Source organism: Lepisosteus oculatus, chromosome 25 (assembly GCF_040954835.1).
Source record: "Lepisosteus oculatus isolate fLepOcu1 chromosome 25, fLepOcu1.hap2, whole genome shotgun sequence".
NCBI classification, from domain to species: domain Eukaryota; kingdom Metazoa; phylum Chordata; class Actinopteri; order Semionotiformes; family Lepisosteidae; genus Lepisosteus; species Lepisosteus oculatus.
Window position 1 is genome coordinate 1,442,874 of NC_090720.1, and position 18,057 is coordinate 1,460,930.

Sequence of the window (18,057 nt, forward strand, 5' to 3'; positions counted from 1 at the left end):
GGACCGTTTTCAAATTGCCGAGCTCTAATTCTGTGAACGGAAATAAATTCCTATTGAATGCAAGCAGATTGAGGTTTTTGAGTTCTTTCAAAAGGCTGGTGGATTAAAAGCCAAGTAAAACTCTGCAATGTTTTATTAGTCATGTTGCTAATAAGCTCCTGGTGGAAAAAAATAAACATTATGTTCTTGGGAGGCTCTACACTTGTTTTAATGTAGCTTTTAATCACTTTATGAAGCCCAGATTTTTATTAAAATCTCATTTAGATCGGGGTGTCAAATTCAGTTCCCGGGGGGGGGGGGGGGGGGGGGGGGGGGGCACTCTTCTGGTTTCGTTCCACCCAAGTTCTCTGTTGCATAGTTGTCCTAATCCTTTAACTGCGTAATTGCAATACTTGTAACCAAGCTCTGAGGAGATTCATTACACCTTTTCTGAACTGAAAGATTTGAGTAAACAGCAGCAGCAGGAGGCAAAATCCTAAACATCTAAGAAAATCCGCCTAGTTGACCGCCTTCTCAGGTTGGAACAAGAAACAGAAGACAAGGCCAGGTGCACTGATCCCTCAAACAGTAAGCAAAGGTACAGACAGATCAGACCGAATCCGATTTCTTACAAGCAGTCTACGCAACTTCTAAAACGAGCAGGGATCTTTACGGAAAGGAAGAGTAAATTTGAACGCTTATCTAGGCTGCCTTGGACTAAAACTAAACTGGCTGGCCTACTTGAGAATCAGCTGGCCACCTGTAGATCAGCATGTGGTTAACGCAAGGAGACTTATAAGGTCAACGACACCCCACGTGGACGTCTCCCTTCTCGGAGACGACCGCCCTACGGCGTCCGCTCTTCTTCCATGGCAGGCAGAGGGCCCCCGCAGCAAGCGTGCGCTTGCTCTTGGGAAAACACCACCACACGAACGTCACACCAGACAACCCTGCATAAGCTGTTTACAAGATTTCACCCCTAATTGTGCCGGCGTGGCGGGGCTCAGAGCGGTGGAGTTTTTCCCACGGACCGCAGTGGCGCCAGCAGGCAAGCCGCCTCCCTGCACAGACCCTGCAATGCCAAGCTTCAGGCTAACAGCCTTTTATAAACAACCTTAAAGTAAGGGCAGGAGTATGGAGCAGCGCTGGGGCTTCTGGGAAAGAAACTGGAAGGCCGTGTGTTTGAATCCCAGGTGAGGCAGCGCTGTTGCATCCCGGATCAAGGGACTTCACCTGAACAGCTCCAGGAAACCACCTAGTTGGAAAAGGGGCCACAAAAGTAAGGCGCTTTGGAGAAAAGCATCAGCCAGACATTAGTGAGCAGCAGGAACCTACCACTGCTTATTTCACAACCTCACAACGCTTCCATACTCATTTATCTCCGTTGCCTTCTGAACTAGAGCCCAGGTTTGCCTGGCAAAGTTGGAAACTATAAAGCTACAAAACACCTGCACTGCATTCCTGGTTGTCAGATAGTGTCTGATCGAATTTAGCGCTAGATTCCGATTCTCTGCGCAGTAAAGTGGACACGCTGCCTCCAGCCTACCTCCACTAATGTCGGAAAACCGCCAGGGTTTTGTCAGACAAAGCTTTTACACTACAGTACCTGACACTGCACAGATCATAAACGCGTACGATTTGCATTAACATCCATTCACTGGTCAGAATGACTTACAATAACAGATCATTTTGCAGGAGGAAAAGGGGGAGTACAATTTGATACCGAGATATTTAGCTTAGATATGGGTCTCCATGGAGTCGATAAATGCCAATCAGCAGGGAAGGGGTTCATAATTTTTTTTTTTTTACAGCCATCATGTCCAGCCTGGTGTGTGAAAAGGAATGAACCAATCAACAACAAAAAAATCCATGCGGTTTAAGCACCCAGAACCAGACCAGAACATTCGGGGGTTTTACCCAGTCCAGAATATTTAGGATCTGCGCCTGTGGCTGGGGGGTTGCCGGTTCACATCCCGCGGCCGGCAGAGGAATCCTACTCCGCCGGGCCCCCGAGCAAGGCCCTTCACCCCAGCTGCTCCAGGGGCGCCGTATAAATGGCTGACCCTGCGCTCTGACCCCCAGCTTCTCTCCCTGTCTTGGTGTCTCATGGAGAGCGAGTTGGGGTACGCAAAAAAGACAAATTCCTTATGCAAGACACGGTATATAGCTAATAAAGTGATCTAATCTTACTTGCAGATGTTTTAAAAGTTACCCCCCCATCCACTGATTTGAACAGTCAGCACTTGCCACCCCCCAACACACACAACCCTGTTCCCCGATGGCTCCAGCAGGCAGAGGCCGGGGGCCGCACCGCCAGGCCAAGGGAGTGGACGTGTGGCCTGTAGTCTTCCTGGTGGCCTGGCCCACCCCCAGGTGCGCCCCCTCCACCAGGGCTTCGTCAAGACAGGAATCCAGACTTTACATCTTATTAGACCCAACAGTTCATTTTCAGCTCCAGCTTAAGGCTGTTACTGAACTGTCCCTGGCCCCGAAAATCAGATTCTTTCCAAAACCCTGAAACCTAATATTTGCTTTTATTACTGTTGATGGTTCTGCAGCGCAGTACCAGCAGAACAGTTATTTAGACAATTTAAACCCCTTTCCTTGGTTCAAGCTCAGCTCATTTTAGCTCATTTTCCTGAGGTTTTCAGTTACACCTCAAGCACTGGCAATTTAAAACACTTAACAATTCTGGGGGGACACCCATATTGTGTTTTTTTTTCCCTGAACACAACAGGGAAAATTAGCAAGACATTTGCAAGGTAATGAAACGTCCTCTGCATGCCAAGGCCTCGGGTACCAAATAAGATAAAGAAAAACCAGTGAATTCATGTGCAAACCATTCAGTGAACAACAAACGAGCAACCCAGGAACATTGAGATCATTCCGCGGATTATGCAGGGAAAACCCACAGTTAACAGGTCCACATTAACAGGACGGCTAACACAAGGAATAAAAGATACAGCAATACTAGGCCAACATTTTTCACAAACAAAATCCAACCCCCAGCCATTTTAAACCACACAACTTAAAGGTTCTTATCAGGACCTCAACATTATCTAAAAATACCGAACAACAATCTTAAAATGGTAAAAACAATCTAAAGAATTATTTACAGAATAGTAGATTAAATAATTCATTTCTGTATAAATTAGACACAGTAGTGAATTAAAACTGTTTCTGAACAACAACCCCCCCACCACATCCACAGTGAGATCTCCTAATTAAACCGCGCAGCGGGCGTGATAATTAAACTCCGGGAGGCCACAGTCGCAGTCAGGCTGCGACCACTGTCGGGGCCGCTGGGTCAGCGTTCACACCCCCATCTTCCCACATGCCCGACAGCGGACAAACCGTCTGCCTGCTCTGCCTATGTCACTTCCTGCTGAGAGCAGGCAGGCTCGCTCCCTGTAAACACAATGTGTCGAGGTTTCAGCTGAACAATAAACCCTTCATCCCATTTACGCTGCTCACTTCAGAGGCGCCGAGCCGCTGAAGAAAAACTGATTTCTGTCCTTTTTTGGCCCAACGATTACACTCCGAACTGAAGTCTTTTTCTTCTTCACAGTGCAAGAAAACGACACTTTGTAAGACACAGCTCTAAAAAACTCTAGGGGACAAAGTGCTCAATAACCGGAGACGATTATCTCCAAGTGTCTGGTCTCAGCCTGGTGCCTTACAGTTGGGCTTTACCAACGGGACATCCTCTCAGATTGTCTCAAGCGACTGCGTTTTAAATGATGCATAGGCACTTTACTCGCAGCCTGAAAACCTCGATTCAAATTCAGCACTGGAAAATGATTTGAAACTTCACATAAAACGTCCCAAAAAAACATGTGAATAATTGCAGGGCGATGTCCTTCCTTCTCCCCGGTTCTGAAGCAGAAGACGTGGAATGATTAGCGGGGAATACCAAGGCTGACTGGGATCACAAGGGGCTGGTGGAAAGCAGAGAGACAACACTATACAGGCAAAACCACTGCCCAAGTCCTTTCACTCATAACCTGGGCAAAAAATGGGTCGTGCTGCACAAAGCCCAGCAAGGGGGTGTTTTGTCACTGGCTTTCATTTCCACAACTGGAAACGTCAGCGTGAGACCGGGATGCGTTCACCAGACACAGCGTGCCAACGTGTGGGAAAGGGAAACTCAGAAACTGTCAGGAGGACAGAAGTTAGACCAGTGCCGAGGGCGCTCGGGAGAGTGGCACGGCGGTACTGGTCTTAACGCCAGTGAGAGGCGTATTTATAAATCCAAGGGGTGACTTGACCTCCATGACTCGTTGGCTCCAGCACCAGTGAGCGGCTGCCTGCGCAAAGCCCGGCCCAGGAGGGAAAACGAGACCAGCAGCGCCCCCAGGAAACTCGCAGGCCCCACACCTTGCGTCCACAAGCTCGTCTGCAACAATGCATGGTTTTTTTTTTTATTAAAACGCCCGTTCAAATTCCTTGTCAAGTGCTCAGGGACACAAGCCCAGTGGACAGCGGAGCCGTCAGCTCCTGACAGCCCCAGTTCCCACAGCAACCCCAAAACGCGTGCGGCTTCCCTGTTGCTGAGCCACTTCGCTCAATGGGCTTCCTGCAGCACATAGAGCAGAGCTACAAGAATAGCCGAGCACCGCCTGTGGGTCCAGATCGCTCCATGAGCTCTTCCCAAGCCAAGGGAAGTTTACCTTTTAGACCTCTGCAGGTTTCTTTTAAAACGTACAGCTTGGAAATCTGATCCCACCCCACCATACAAACTGGGCTGGGAAACTCAGGGGTGTGGCTCACTGGGGTAGCTGGCTTGTACCCAGGGAATGGCAGAATCCCATATCCTCACACGGAGAGGCCTCACCAGCTAATGAACTTGCTGTCATTCAAACTTGGAAATCCACTTACAAGCCATAAAAAAAAAAACGGAGACATTCAAATGACACGCCAAGCATGCGAGAACATTTTGCTCTCTGACCGCAGAGTCGCAAGAACCCCCGGCTGATCTGAAAAATGCAGAGCCCCATGATCACACAGATCAGGAGACTCCAAGCATCTGCAGTTCTTCCCTGATCTCCAGCCTCATCTCTCTCACTGCTCGGGGTTAAAGGTTTCTTAGAACTTTGGGAAAAAGTTCTCCCCTCCCCCTCCTCCCCAGTACACCAAAAACCTGAGCAAAACGAACAAGCCCTTAACACCTTTGACACTAAGGTGCCACCTGAGACCTTGGTCTTTTTCCACTTACTGCGAAAGCAGAGATGAAGCAATGATTGCGTGTGTATTCAGGGGAAAGAAAGAAGGAGCCAAAACATTTTTTGGGTTGACAAGGCTGCTAATTCGATCGCGTGATTCCCGGGATCTCTGCAGTTCAGTGGATTTTGCGTCGTTCAGTGCCCGCTCTGACTGATTCCGAGTCGTGGCGCCCAGGAGCTGAACGAAAGCGTTCACCTGCTCCATGCGCTCGTGTTGGATGGACACTTTGAAGCCTCGTCCAGTTTACGACCCCGATTTCTTCATTTTGCCTTTTCAGCGGAAGAGGCGAGGCTGCCAAACGGTAGCGTTCCAGCTGGGGTCTGGAGGAAACGTGGAGAAACCTAGCAAGAGCCCCGGTCCTCGGCAATGCCAGAAGGCAGGTCCTAGTGAGCGGAATAAGTAGGCAACAGCTGCCCAGGCTGCCGGAGAGAGCGGTAGAAAAGAAAGTCAAGCCCTGTGGGTAAAACGAGTGGATAATTTAAACGCAGAGCAGCCCAGACTAGACTCCATGACGATATTTGCCTAGAAGGGATGCATATTAGACACACTGAAGCTAATGGCCAAATCAGAATTTTAGAAGAGTCCAACTTCTTATAAACACAGATTTGAAAAGCTAAAGCTGTTAGGTATGACTGGTGGTGATTGGTCTTAAGGAAGAGGAAGGAGGGGGGGAGGGTGTCCTGTTTCTTGCAGATGGTTCTAGGGACAGGGGGAAGGGGGCTAAAGCAGAAAATGGGATTTGATGTAGCAAGTTTCGCATTGTTTATACCCTGAAAAAAGAAGAACAAAAAAAAACGCTCAAGCCGTATCAGACTGGAGAGGAGCGGTGCATGGTGGGAAGGTCTGCTCAAATAGCACAGAGCAAAGCATCACATGGCAGCTGTGCAGAGTGACCAGTGGACTTCAGCTACAAACAGGAAAAGCTGTTTAATGTGTGCTGGAGCCCAGTAAATTATTTTCCCTGGTTGCATGTTTAGAATCTCTTCTCCTAATCCATGAACTGCCTCTTTGGAGGAAATATCTTACATAGCTATTGAGCAGCAGGACAGGAGAACACAGCATTTAAAGTCTGCTTCAATTTAGGTAGCTGGTGAACTTTGTCCACCAAGCCAATGCCCAACACTGGCTGTATTCCTGCACAGCACTGCATATCAGCGAAATGAGGAGCAGTATCTATTCAGGCACGTCTTTAAATCAAGGCATGCTGAGCAGCCGAAAAAGACTGCTCCCACCTCAAAGGATCAACAGATAAGCAGCTACTCTGAGAATCTGTGTGCAAATCCAGATTCTGTGCCATAATCTTCAGAAATCCTTGCATGTTCGTCATACCTCAGCACGCCACTCCCTACCAACAAGGGGTGGGGAGGGGGCAGCTCACACAGTATCACTAGACAAAATATCAGGTTTTTGTTTTATTTCATTAGACAAAATCCGTCTCTCTCAAAGAGTTTCACGCCGGCATCGCATTACAGACCGATGCACATAAATCATCTAAAGGGGTGAGCTGTCTAGGCCACTGAATCCCTTGCCAAACACACCCCAATAATCACCCCACAAACAAGTCACCTCTTGACAACATGCTGGCCATCATTACACGCAACCAGATCTGTCCAGCACGTCTCCGCGCCACGAAGCATGCTGGGAAGCTATCTGCTGGATTAAAGCATGAGCCACACCTGGGTGGAAGCCTTTGCTTTCACTAGACTGGCCTACCAGGAGAGCCTGTTTCTACTGGTTAACGTCTAACACCGCCAGCTAACAGAGCACATGTAACAATTCAGAACTGGCATGGAACTGTCTCTCTTGAGAGCCTGTTCATGGACAAGGAGTGCCACTTGCTGTTTTATCAGGAGACTGTTTCAGTCGTTTAAAAATAAAAAAACCCAACCAGAGAAAGAAAAAACAGTCAATAGTATTTTAGGGAACAAACTTTGGCAGGAATGAGACCCTTGTCAAGCACGGTGCAAAAGGACAGCCTTTTTGAAAGGACTTCCGATACCTACAGAGAGCACTTTATCAAATCTGACAGACACCTGGCTTTGCAATTCCTCTGCATACTTCACATACTTCACCATAACCACTTCCCTCTGAAATGCACAGACAGACTTGGTTTTAAACAAGGAAAAAGTCATTCTGCAAGATGACGAAGCCAGCAACACTGTTATCCTCACATGGTCTTAAGATTGAATAAGGAAGAACTACAACCAAGCTTCTACTTGACCTTTAAATTCCTGGAAGATAAATGAAAGACACGACAAAAGATTTAGTTTCAATAGCACAGTCTGTAACTTCACAGAAGGCAACAGGGCTAAGCACAGTCTTTGTTTTTAAGTGTTGACATTTTCCAAGTCTGGTATAAAATCATTTTATGTATGAAAAAGTAGCCCAGTGGAAACAAGCCTATATTATGGTTTCAGAAAGGTTATGCTCCTCTTTCATCTCAATCTGTACCTGGAACAAACACATGGCACCGAGGATGCATTATGTCTGCTCTGTCTTTATTAGCATTAAGGCTATAATCTTTTCAAATGTAACCTATTATATTTAAAATAAAATTCAAGTAACTGAAGGCCATTGACATTTTTCTTCACAGTGGATCTGACTTGACAGCTCAAATCTCTGCCCTTACAACTAACAACATTATGATTCAGCCACAACAGCTGCTGCAGACTGGCAGGCTGTGACCACATGGCATTTGCAGCAATGATCACAACTGAAAATCACACTACAGGTCGATTTTGCATCCAAGACCGATGGGTAGGACTGGGCAGGACCCACCAGGAAGGCTGAATCTATGGCGTTAGTCTCACCAGGTCCACCACCTGGATCAGTGTCTTGCAACTGGCAGACCTATTAGGGCAAAAACTAGTCCTCTGGAGAAGGAATTCCCTCCTATATCTATACAGGCCTTGCTGTGTCGGGGCTCATGCCATTTCCTACAATCATCTATATAGAAAGAGCCATGTGATTTTTTTTTTTGGCATGGAGGCAAGTCCGTTTATCATGAACCTGCTGGGCTAACGATACATAGCTCACACTTTTGCAACAGGTCAAGAAACTGGCTGCTTCCTTGCTACATTTTAACATGATGTTGCCATGCATGCCTGATGCATCTCAGTCCCGGGTTCCCCTTTCTCATTTCCACTACCTGGCTCCCGTCACCTCTAACCCACCTCACCCTCGTACAACTCCCTCTCGTGGGCTCCAGTAAGCTGAGGCTGGTCCTTTACTCACTGTGCCTTGAAGGCAGACCTTCCCTTCCCGCAGACTGCATGAACGACAAATTCTCCGACTCAAATCTTAAATCAAAGCTGATCTCTCTCCTAAAGCCCACTCCTTGTGACATGACCTACATTCCATCTGTTTGAACTTGTATGCTCTTGTTATTTTTTTTTTCCTTATTGTACTCATTTACTCCTTTTCTTATCCGCTACGTACAGCCTCACTGGGTTTGGAAAGGCGCTTTAGGGATCACTCAGGACCGCTCGGCCTCCGAGCCCCCGGAGGCAGGACAGCGCTTACCGCCAGGCCTGTAGACGACGTCGTCCTCTGTGATGAAGGAGGTGATCTCTCCGTTCTCCGTGCGCTCGTACTGGGACTTCTTCTTGGGCGGCTTCTTCTTGCTCTTCTTGGTGGACTCCTCGGTGGTGGCGCTGGCGTTGTCGTTGTCCTCGTCGTCGCTGTGGTCGCTCTCGGCGTAGTTCCTGGCGCCGCCCTCCAGCGTGCAGCTGCGGCGCGGCCGGGAGCTCTCGTTCTCCCGCGCCTTGTCCCGCTTGTCCCGGTCCCTGTCCCTGTCCCGGTCCCTGTCCTTCTCCTTCTCCTTGTCGGCCGTCATGATTCGCCACGTGCCTTCCTCCGTCCTCTCACGGCTGGGCCTCCGTGAAAGGTAGACAGTGAGCCTGGGCTTCAGTCTTCTGAATTTACCACTCAGATCCAGGAAAAATTCAGCCACACCAACAACCCCAGTGTTTCAGAAGAGCTGTAGCAGGAAGAGGGACAGAGAAACAAGCGGGTTAAAACCAGTGAAAACCACTCTTGTCTGGACCACAAGAGCACGATCCTTCATCACGGACAAGTGAAGATGGGGGGGGGAAACAGGGCAGGAGGAAAAGATAATCACATGCAGGAAGGAGTGTCTAGGGCTCCGTGACAAACCGAAAACCAGGACTACTGAAAAACCAGAACACAACACGCATGGCTTCTCAGTTCAGTTTTTTTTTTTTGGAGCTGGACATCTCTATACATCAAGCAGGGAGCTGCGCCAGCATGCGTAGGCTGCAAAGGAACAAGTAAAGGTTTATTCCCAGATGAAAATAGAAGAAACAACATTTCAGCCGTGGAGCCTTCTTTGGGTGTGTTCTTTACCTGTTCCTTTGCATTTCTATATATGTTTCCACAACTTAAAAAAAATAAATGAAACAAAAAAAAAAATGCAAGCCTCGTTTGCAAATCCCTGGCGCACACACACCGAAACGTTCCCTACATGGGAGCCAGGCGAGACTCCCACTGTGTAAACTCCCAAAACATTCTGGAGCCGGCTTGCTCGTGATCTCGATCAAAAGTTTTTCCTCGTCTCAGAGCTTCATTTTTCCTCTCCCGCCTCGAGCAAAATAAAACGAAGCCCAGCAATGCCTACAAGACAGTCTCCCTACAACAGCCACGACACAGTAAATTAAAATGCTTAAGACAGAGCGAGTTGCTGGGCTTTGGAATTCATCTGGAATGGAGAGATTACATCCTGTGCCGAGAAGGAGCCTCAGTGGACTCTAACAATTATGGCAGGTGCATCTCTCCGCCTTAATATGAGGAAGCAGATCCCCCAGAGCTCTGCTCTTTGAGGTCCATTTTCAGTGCAAGCTTTCGTATTACTGAAAGGATCTAAAAATCACGTTAAAGCAGCCATTTTCCCACACACAAGGCCTCACAAAATTAGGTTCAAAAACCAAAGCTCGTATCTATTTTTAAAAAGCAGCACCCTACTATTGAACCCTGGCTTGCGTCTCTGGTTCATTAGGAATGCCCCATCCATCTCAGAGCTGAAGAAGTACAAATGAGGTTAGGAGGAGCCGACCGGATGCCAGTTTTCATTTCTTTGCGCAAGGCAAACCACACCTGTGATTACGGCACTTGCGCGAGACCAAACCCAGCAATCACCTCGGATGTTTATGGAGACAGATTTAGAAAACGGGGGGCCAGAAAGAAGAAAGGGACAGAGGCACGAGAAGACGAGCGTTTGAAAAACACGCTCAGAGTGCTTCTTGGCAGCCATGGCAATAACATTACTCACTGGCAGCCTGTCATCTCCAGTGTGGAGAGCAGCTGCTTCTGTCGTCATACATAATACAAATAATACCCCCTGATTACAGCTCTGCAGGTCAACCAATATTAATCACCTAATGATAAGTTACCCAGGCGCCCAGCAGGACTTTTCTTGCACGTTCGTTGTTGCTCATTGAGGACGAGACAAAAAAAAAAAGCCTATCCCAGTCCTGTAACAGGCCAAAAACAGACCGGACTGATGGCAGGGCGCTGAGCTCCTGGCTGAAAGCTTGATAAACACACGAGCTCCGCTCCACAGCAACATTTGATACAGCTGATCACAAAATACAATATAAAGCGACTGTTGGCGATAATGCGGGAAGTCTGGACCCAATTGGTACCTCCACACCAAACAGCCGGGTGACAACTGCCTGCCAGCTGGGAACAAGCATCCCAGTGCCCACTCACAGCATGGCTCTCTGAAAGCTGCAGCACTGCTACAAATAAGCACTGACACTTATTTTTTGATAATTAAACTTGACACTCGCTTCCTGGAACAAATGGCCAGTGTGTTAACACGGGAGAAGTGAAACATTCAAAAAAGTATAGTTTCTTTTTTTTTTTTACTTGCCAAGTGTTGTAAATAGCCGCACTGCAGAGAGTGGATGTGAATGCTTGCCTTCAGCGATATGAATGACTCTGGACCGAAGCCGCCACCTCCCCCCACCGACTGCCTGCAGTTTTAAAAGCATTTACACCCCAGACCATCCCAGAGTGCTGCCCCCACCCAGGTAACACTGCAGCCATTCTGCACCAGCAGCTCCACTACAGAGCAGATCTGGGGGAGGAGCGAGAAACCGCTCCAGCACTCCATCTTTAGAGGGGGAAATTTTGGGGAGGCCAGGCTCTGCAAACCCAACGAGTTACAAACTTCGCCAGGGCACTCTGATTAACACCCCTACTTTTATGAACAGTGCTCTGCGATTTTTAATGACTAATTAGTTAATCAGACGTCCTGAAATCTCATGAGAAGGACCGCACTTCCTACATTAGAGTATGCCCCATGTCAGCCTACCGGGTTATCGATTTGTGACTTCTGGTGTGGGGGGGGGACACTGCCTACTGCCCCAGCAAAAAATCTGGTTTGCCCCCGATCAAACCAGTACTAACGGGGCTGTATCAAACGCAAATGCAGCACACACCAAATAAAGCAATTTGTATTTCTTTCTTTCCAAGACAGGAGCTGTTGAGGGCTGGGGGAGGGCAAGGCAGGAATAAATGGAGCATTCAACACCACTCAGTCATGCCTCCTTGCAGGAAAAGTCCTGGAAATTGATTCAAATGCCTTGGTTGTTTGTTCCCCGTCTTCAAAAGGATTGGTCACACTTAACACCTCTAGCTTATGCTGTTGGCGCCGATTACTTATTGCAGCTTTTGTAGAACCTCTGTTCAGGACAAACCCCTAAACCTCTTCTTTGAGAAAGAGGCCAGCTGTCTTAAGGCATAAAAAAACCCAAATGAAAAGCTCCTGGGTATTCAAAGGCCAGTGCCTAACTTTACCAGTCACAATCCTTACTCACTAAAATCAAAAGGTGTGAGCAAAGAGTTTAGAGACAGATTCCTGAACCTACTCGAGGTTTGCCTTCCATTAAGAGGCCTGAAATAGGGCTTTCTTCATGTTATAAAGAGCCATATCTATATCCAGTGGTTGAAACAGGAATTTACAAGTCCCAAAATGAAACCTAGTAAAAATATTAGGGGGTGGGGGGAGATGTGAACGAAAAATTTGGAAGGACACACAGATGCAAACAATATAAAACCCGAACACTGGGGCTTTGTACAACATTCAGCGTGTTACATTTGGCACAAGTCGGGCACTGTTTCGAGAAGAACAGAAAGGGAGCCTAGAAAATAATGAACCACAGTAGAATTATTCAGTTTTATATTCACCACGATGAAGTCACTGTCCACTGCTCTAACAGCTCAGGCGGACGTTTATGAGTTTCGTACTTTGGAGAGAGCAGTTTGCACAGCGGGCGTGCAGTCAGGTGACCACAGCACATGAGGGCCTGTTTACAGCGCACTACTTGAGCAGACGTGGAATAAACAACTCGCCTAATTACAGTACAGAGGAGCGCTTATCAGCCGTCTCCCCAGCGCTGAACAGGGCCTGGCGAAAGTACAGTCAGTGGGCGGACGAAAGCCGATCTCCCAACATTTTCCCCCAACAATACTTCCAGTCACGATGCCACATCTTTACAAAACAGTGCAATCTGACACCGTCGTAACACTGACTAACACTCCATTTTCATGCACTGGAGATCATTTCTCTGCTCTCGAAGTGTTCACGAGTGGGGGGGGGTGGATGAAACGCTGTACACGTCTGTGCAGACTTTGGTCAGCGTGATAAGAGCGAGGAGGGTGACTAACATTTCAGCGGGAAGAGGCAAGCCTCTATCCGTCTGGGACATTTCTCCTCTCCCTAGTCCTTCAAACTCCCCAGCTGGAGCTGTTCACCACACACAGGTGTGGGTTTCGAGGGGAGCGGGGCAGGTTGTGACCATGACCAAACGGCAACAGGAAACCATAACCCTGTTGCTGTGCTCTGCATCTAGCAGCCTGGCCTTTTTTATCAGGTAAACTCGCTTATCTTCAGGCGTCAGCACGCAAAACCAGCGTTGCTGACAATGAAAACATTCTGCAAAGCGTCACTCTACACAGCACACAGGCCCGCACAGAGGATCAAGGGCTGGCGATAAACCTCTCCGATTTCAGAGAAGAGGCACCCCTCAGTTTTCACTTTTTAATTTTTGACCAAACGCAAATGCTCACGAGATTTTATTCAAGCGCACCCTTTTCAGATAAGAAAGGCGATATACAAGTACCCTTTTCTACCACGTGCAGTCGTGTAAAAAAAAAAAGAATGAAACCCCACACTACAAAAGCCTGATGCTGTTTCTCTATCAAGTCAAAAATGCGGTTCACCGGGAGAGAAAAACAACACCAGGCCGTGCCAGGACGGAAAAACGAAGTGTAAGAGCTGCGAAAACCTCAAACTGAGAATTATAAAATGTCAATTTTTGCGATCGCAGATGCTAGAAATGATTTTTAATCCGAGTTATTAAGAAAATATATGACTGCCACACACATTTGCACTGGCTTTCCGGAAGAGCTCCAGAGCGCCGAAATACTCTAAATTGATTAAAAGCAGAATTAGGCTAATCTTCCCTTCTTTCTTGGGACTGTTACAGGGACTGAACTCCAAGAATCTGACAAAAAGCCAAACCCATTACGTCAACTTGCATTTCACTGTGCATTTCACAAAGGCAAAGCAAGGGGCACTGCTGGAGAAGGAATTTATTCTTTTTTTAAACTAAGCTGGTTCCAGAACAGCGTTTCAGAACGCAGATGTCTGCCTCACTAGGACCGGCTCCAGTCCCAGTTTCTGTACTGTTCCATGCACTGACAACACAGGGCTTCTCCCTCACAGCCTGACCGGTGAGCCTAGTGTCCAGTCGAACAGTTGGGCACAGTACGGCACCTCCCACACGGGCCCACTGCGGGTCCACACAGGAAGCACAGGCTCCCAGCTCTTGTAATGAGTCCAAAAGCACTGGCCCCACAAGCAAATCACAAAGCCTTACAAACACCATTCCATCCACCACATTGCTTTGGTAGGCCTTTCTATGCTGGTGTTCGCTCAGAGGCCATGTCTGGACCAAGCTGGTCCTTGCTGGATGTAGGTTAGGGTCACCAGAGGTCAGTCCAGCTCTGCAGGGAAAAACCTGTCACCAAAACCTCATCGTACAGGACTGCCTTCCTTCACATCTGTTGAAGGTTTAGTCTTTTGTCTGCTCGTGAATACAGCTCACATTACTCAGCGACTCCTACATATTGATTTATGAACTTGGGAGTAAGAAGTATGAAACGCTTAGCAAACGAACGCGGTCTAACTCTTGAGAGCTGCCCGACGCACAGATACAATTTAAAAAAAAACTGGGAGTTCCACTACAAGCCTCCACATTAACATCTAGCACGGCGACAGTACCTCTTGTGAAAACCATCTAGCCCTCAGATTCAAGCCAGGAACACAGTCTGCACATGAAGAAACATTGCATAATTCCTTGTAAAGACTCGACGCGCGCACCAAGAACAGTATTTTGTGCAACAATGAATCACTAAGCACTAAGCTAATTTTTTTTACATCACTCCTGCATTACTTCATAACCTAAGGGCAGAAACACTTGTCTGCAACAGCTGTTGAATTCACTAAAAAAAGTCTCTTAAGACAACTTTGCAAAAGTCATGTTCAAGACTCCTGAACAAATAATTTGCCAGGTAGCTAAACAATGCCATACAACGTGTGGAATCAGACTTGGGTAGCGATGAACCGAGTCCACTACTATGTGGTGCTTCACAAGGCTTCTCTCCCCAAATGCTGCTCTAAAGACTAAAGCAAGCAACATCCACAAAGAGTTCAAAAACTATTTCCTTCATCTCTCACTGGAGAAGACCACGAAAAACCTAAAAGGATAAACACAGGTTGCTGTACGTATTATAATTCCATGTGTTTAATTTTAAAACAAGCAACCAGCTGGCCCAGTACTGCTGCTGACTGTATTACAGTGTCACTGCTCTGAGGGATCAGGGGATTTCTGCACGGACATATAAACATGTGTAAATAGGAAGGTATGACTAAGCACAAGCAGTATAGGCCAATGAGTGAAACCACTTCCATTCCTGATAACGTGGGCCGAGCTGGCATTAAAGACACCACAGGCACACCTCAGCTCAATGTAAAATCTGAAATAAAAACATTTTAAAAGGATACTGGACTTTCAGGTGATGGTAAACAAATTTCAAATGGCTTCAGGACAGCAAACATTTAGTTTGCCCCTCAGCCTTACACAGCTGAAATGAAGGGCTCTTTCACACTCCAGGATAATCACACTCTCAGCGTTTCAACTTCCACATGCTTCACATGAGGCCACACTGAAGCACAATCTGCCCCACTCATGTTGCACGAGTACTAGAGAGAGAAAAACACCTACCAGCCATCTTCTCACCACAAACAGAAAACAGAATATGCTGTAAAATCTTAGCTTGCACATATACCAATCTCTTTCTAGATACTCCAGGCATGTGTGAAAACTGAACCTACTGTATTACATCCCTTTGCTTTGAGTGCAGAGGCCTCACAATCACCTCATGCACCGCAGCTGTGCCACAGCATCTGGACTCTGAACACTGCCTGTTCCCAAGCCAACACGAGACACACAACACAATAACATCAAACTGCAACACCTTGAACAAGGCCGCGCGACGCACACCTAGTTTTAAAAAGCCTTGGGGACGTCTTACTGAGTGCAATCGCCACCTCCCCACATATGAAACTGCCACAGGTACCGTTGCCTAAAACGTAAAAGAGCTGAAAATTAACAGCTGAAAAGAGCTGCATTTCCAAACGGCTCCCGACAAGTGCCACCACACGGCGAGCCTTCCACAGGCACCACAGCTCGAAGCCCACTGGTGACCAGTACGGACGTACGTGGAGCAGCACCGGGATTCCGGGACCCGGGGTCTAATTGCCACTGCACCCGTTTCATTGCTCCTTTCCACACTCACCAGCCCCTCGGGGCACACAGACAGAAGCACCGCCCTGGTTAAAACGGATCGACCTGCACAGCAAAGGAAGAAAAAAAAGAACACGAGTCCAGATATTAAAAAAAAAACAGACCAGATACAGAAAGTAAATTGAAATAATTGCAGCTCTTTAATGACTCCCTGTGGAGACCTATTATCTAGAATGCAAGGGAATTTCTAAGCCGCTGTTAAAAATCATTAACTTGGGGATTCGCGTGTGCACACATAACATCGGCCTCAGCTCCAGCTCCGCTCCTATATGCATGTCAGAAAATGGCGATTGTTTACCGTGTGATCCAAAGCACCCACTCCAGCCTCCTCAACAGACACGTGTTTTCAATCACCCCGCCCCCAAAGCATTTTTGGAAATCTTTTCAGGCACGTATGTCTAGTGCATGTATTTAGCAACGTTGCCCCCCTCACGTTCTGTTAACATACGGCAAGAAAAAAAAACCACACAAGAACATTGCTCCTTCCATTTCGGCTTGCAACGTAATTAATCTCTCTAAACATAACACACCGACATGAGAATGAACTTCCAGACAGACAGCAGTGCATGTAACAGCTCAATAAAAAGAGCCTTACAGCCCAGCGAATTTCGCAATGAACCTCAGTCAGGCCAATCAGTTTCATGATGAATACAATGTGAAATCAAGTTTGCTGGAGTGTATGCAATCCAAAAAAGTAGGGACAGTCACATGTATACTAGCAGGTGAGGAGACACCGAGCATCAACTTATTCTTAAAGGGGTAGTCCAAACTCAACTACTCTTCCAACCTGCTTTGGAGATTGGCATTGAAAAATGGATGCTCCAGAACTGGAGTCTCTTGTGGTCTGCAATGCTCATGAGCTCAGAAAGAGTGCTGAAGTCCCTGCACGGTCTTTATAATTCTGAAAGATTTCAGGGGGGGGGTGAGGAAAATAAACGGGTATTCTGTATAACAGCAAACAGCAAGTCCCAGAGGAACCCATCCATTTTCATTTTCTGCTCCTCTTTTCGTCTTGTTCCATAACATCATACCTCATTTGCCCTCAAACCCTGGCTGAGAGGAAACACGAGCAGCAAAGCCATTAGGTCAGCACATATAAACATTTGCCGACTAAATTATTTACAGTTATCTGGTGGCCTTTTACTCAGCATCTCCTAGCAGATGGTCCTGGAACAAGCCCTGCATTCAAAAAGCCACTGCAGCTCTGCCAAAAGCACCTCCACCCTAGATACCACAGGATGGTATTACCTCTAATTAGGCAAGGGCTTTGTTTCTGAAACGGCCGTCTCTCCTACAGCTCACTGAGCAACTGTCTTTCAGGAGCCTCAAGCTCGGTGAAAACCATTCCATGAAACATTGTGTTTTCACTGCGCTATTGTTTAATAAATTAGACGTTTTCCAGCCATTAATGTAACAAAAACAGACGCGCACAGGGCAAAAGCTCAGAAACTGTGCCGCTGTCCATTTTTCATTCATTTCGTTTTGCACCTCCCCCTGTGTTGCAGCCCTAGATGCTGGCACCATTACCGACCCTCCTCACTCACACCAGTCCAAAAGACCCTCTTGAAAAGTGGAATGGTCTTTTTAAACAGCCTACGCAATCACTGGCTCCAGTTATAGCCTCAGACAAATGCCTATCCTACAAAAGAACAGGAAAGGTAATGAAACAGATGTAGGGACTAGTAGTCGAAGGTCCCTGTGCTCTCTGGATTGCTCATAAAACACACTTCCCTGTTCCTGACTCTTCCCTGTAGCTCGCCGAGCCAAAACACCGGGAAAAACAGACAGATGACTTTAAAAAAAACTTACCCTGAAAATGCGCTTTTTAATCTAGCATTACCTGAAGATGCTGATGTTTGCTACCATTATTTTTTAAAAAGGAGGTCAGAACAAAGGGAGGCTTATGTTATCTAAATTCAGGTCCAAGTTTTTAAGCAGTGTACAGTAGCGCTGTTGCAATCAG

The 18,057-nt window shown here is 47.2% G+C and overlaps 1 protein-coding gene across 4 annotated transcripts in view; it reads right to left on the reverse strand.

Moving 5' to 3' along the window:
- The window catches only part of rerea (arginine-glutamic acid dipeptide (RE) repeats a), a 153,117-nt gene that overhangs the window by 89,399 nt on the left and 45,661 nt on the right, over nt 1-18,057 (reverse strand). For all 4 annotated transcript variants that reach the window (XM_069183825.1, XM_069183826.1, XM_069183823.1 and 1 more), the window contains one exon: nt 8,725-9,181. In XM_069183825.1, the coding sequence (XP_069039926.1) occupies nt 8,725-9,037 (313 nt within the window). In that variant the 5' untranslated portion in view covers nt 9,038-9,181. The remainder of the gene's footprint in view (nt 1-8,724; nt 9,182-18,057) is intronic.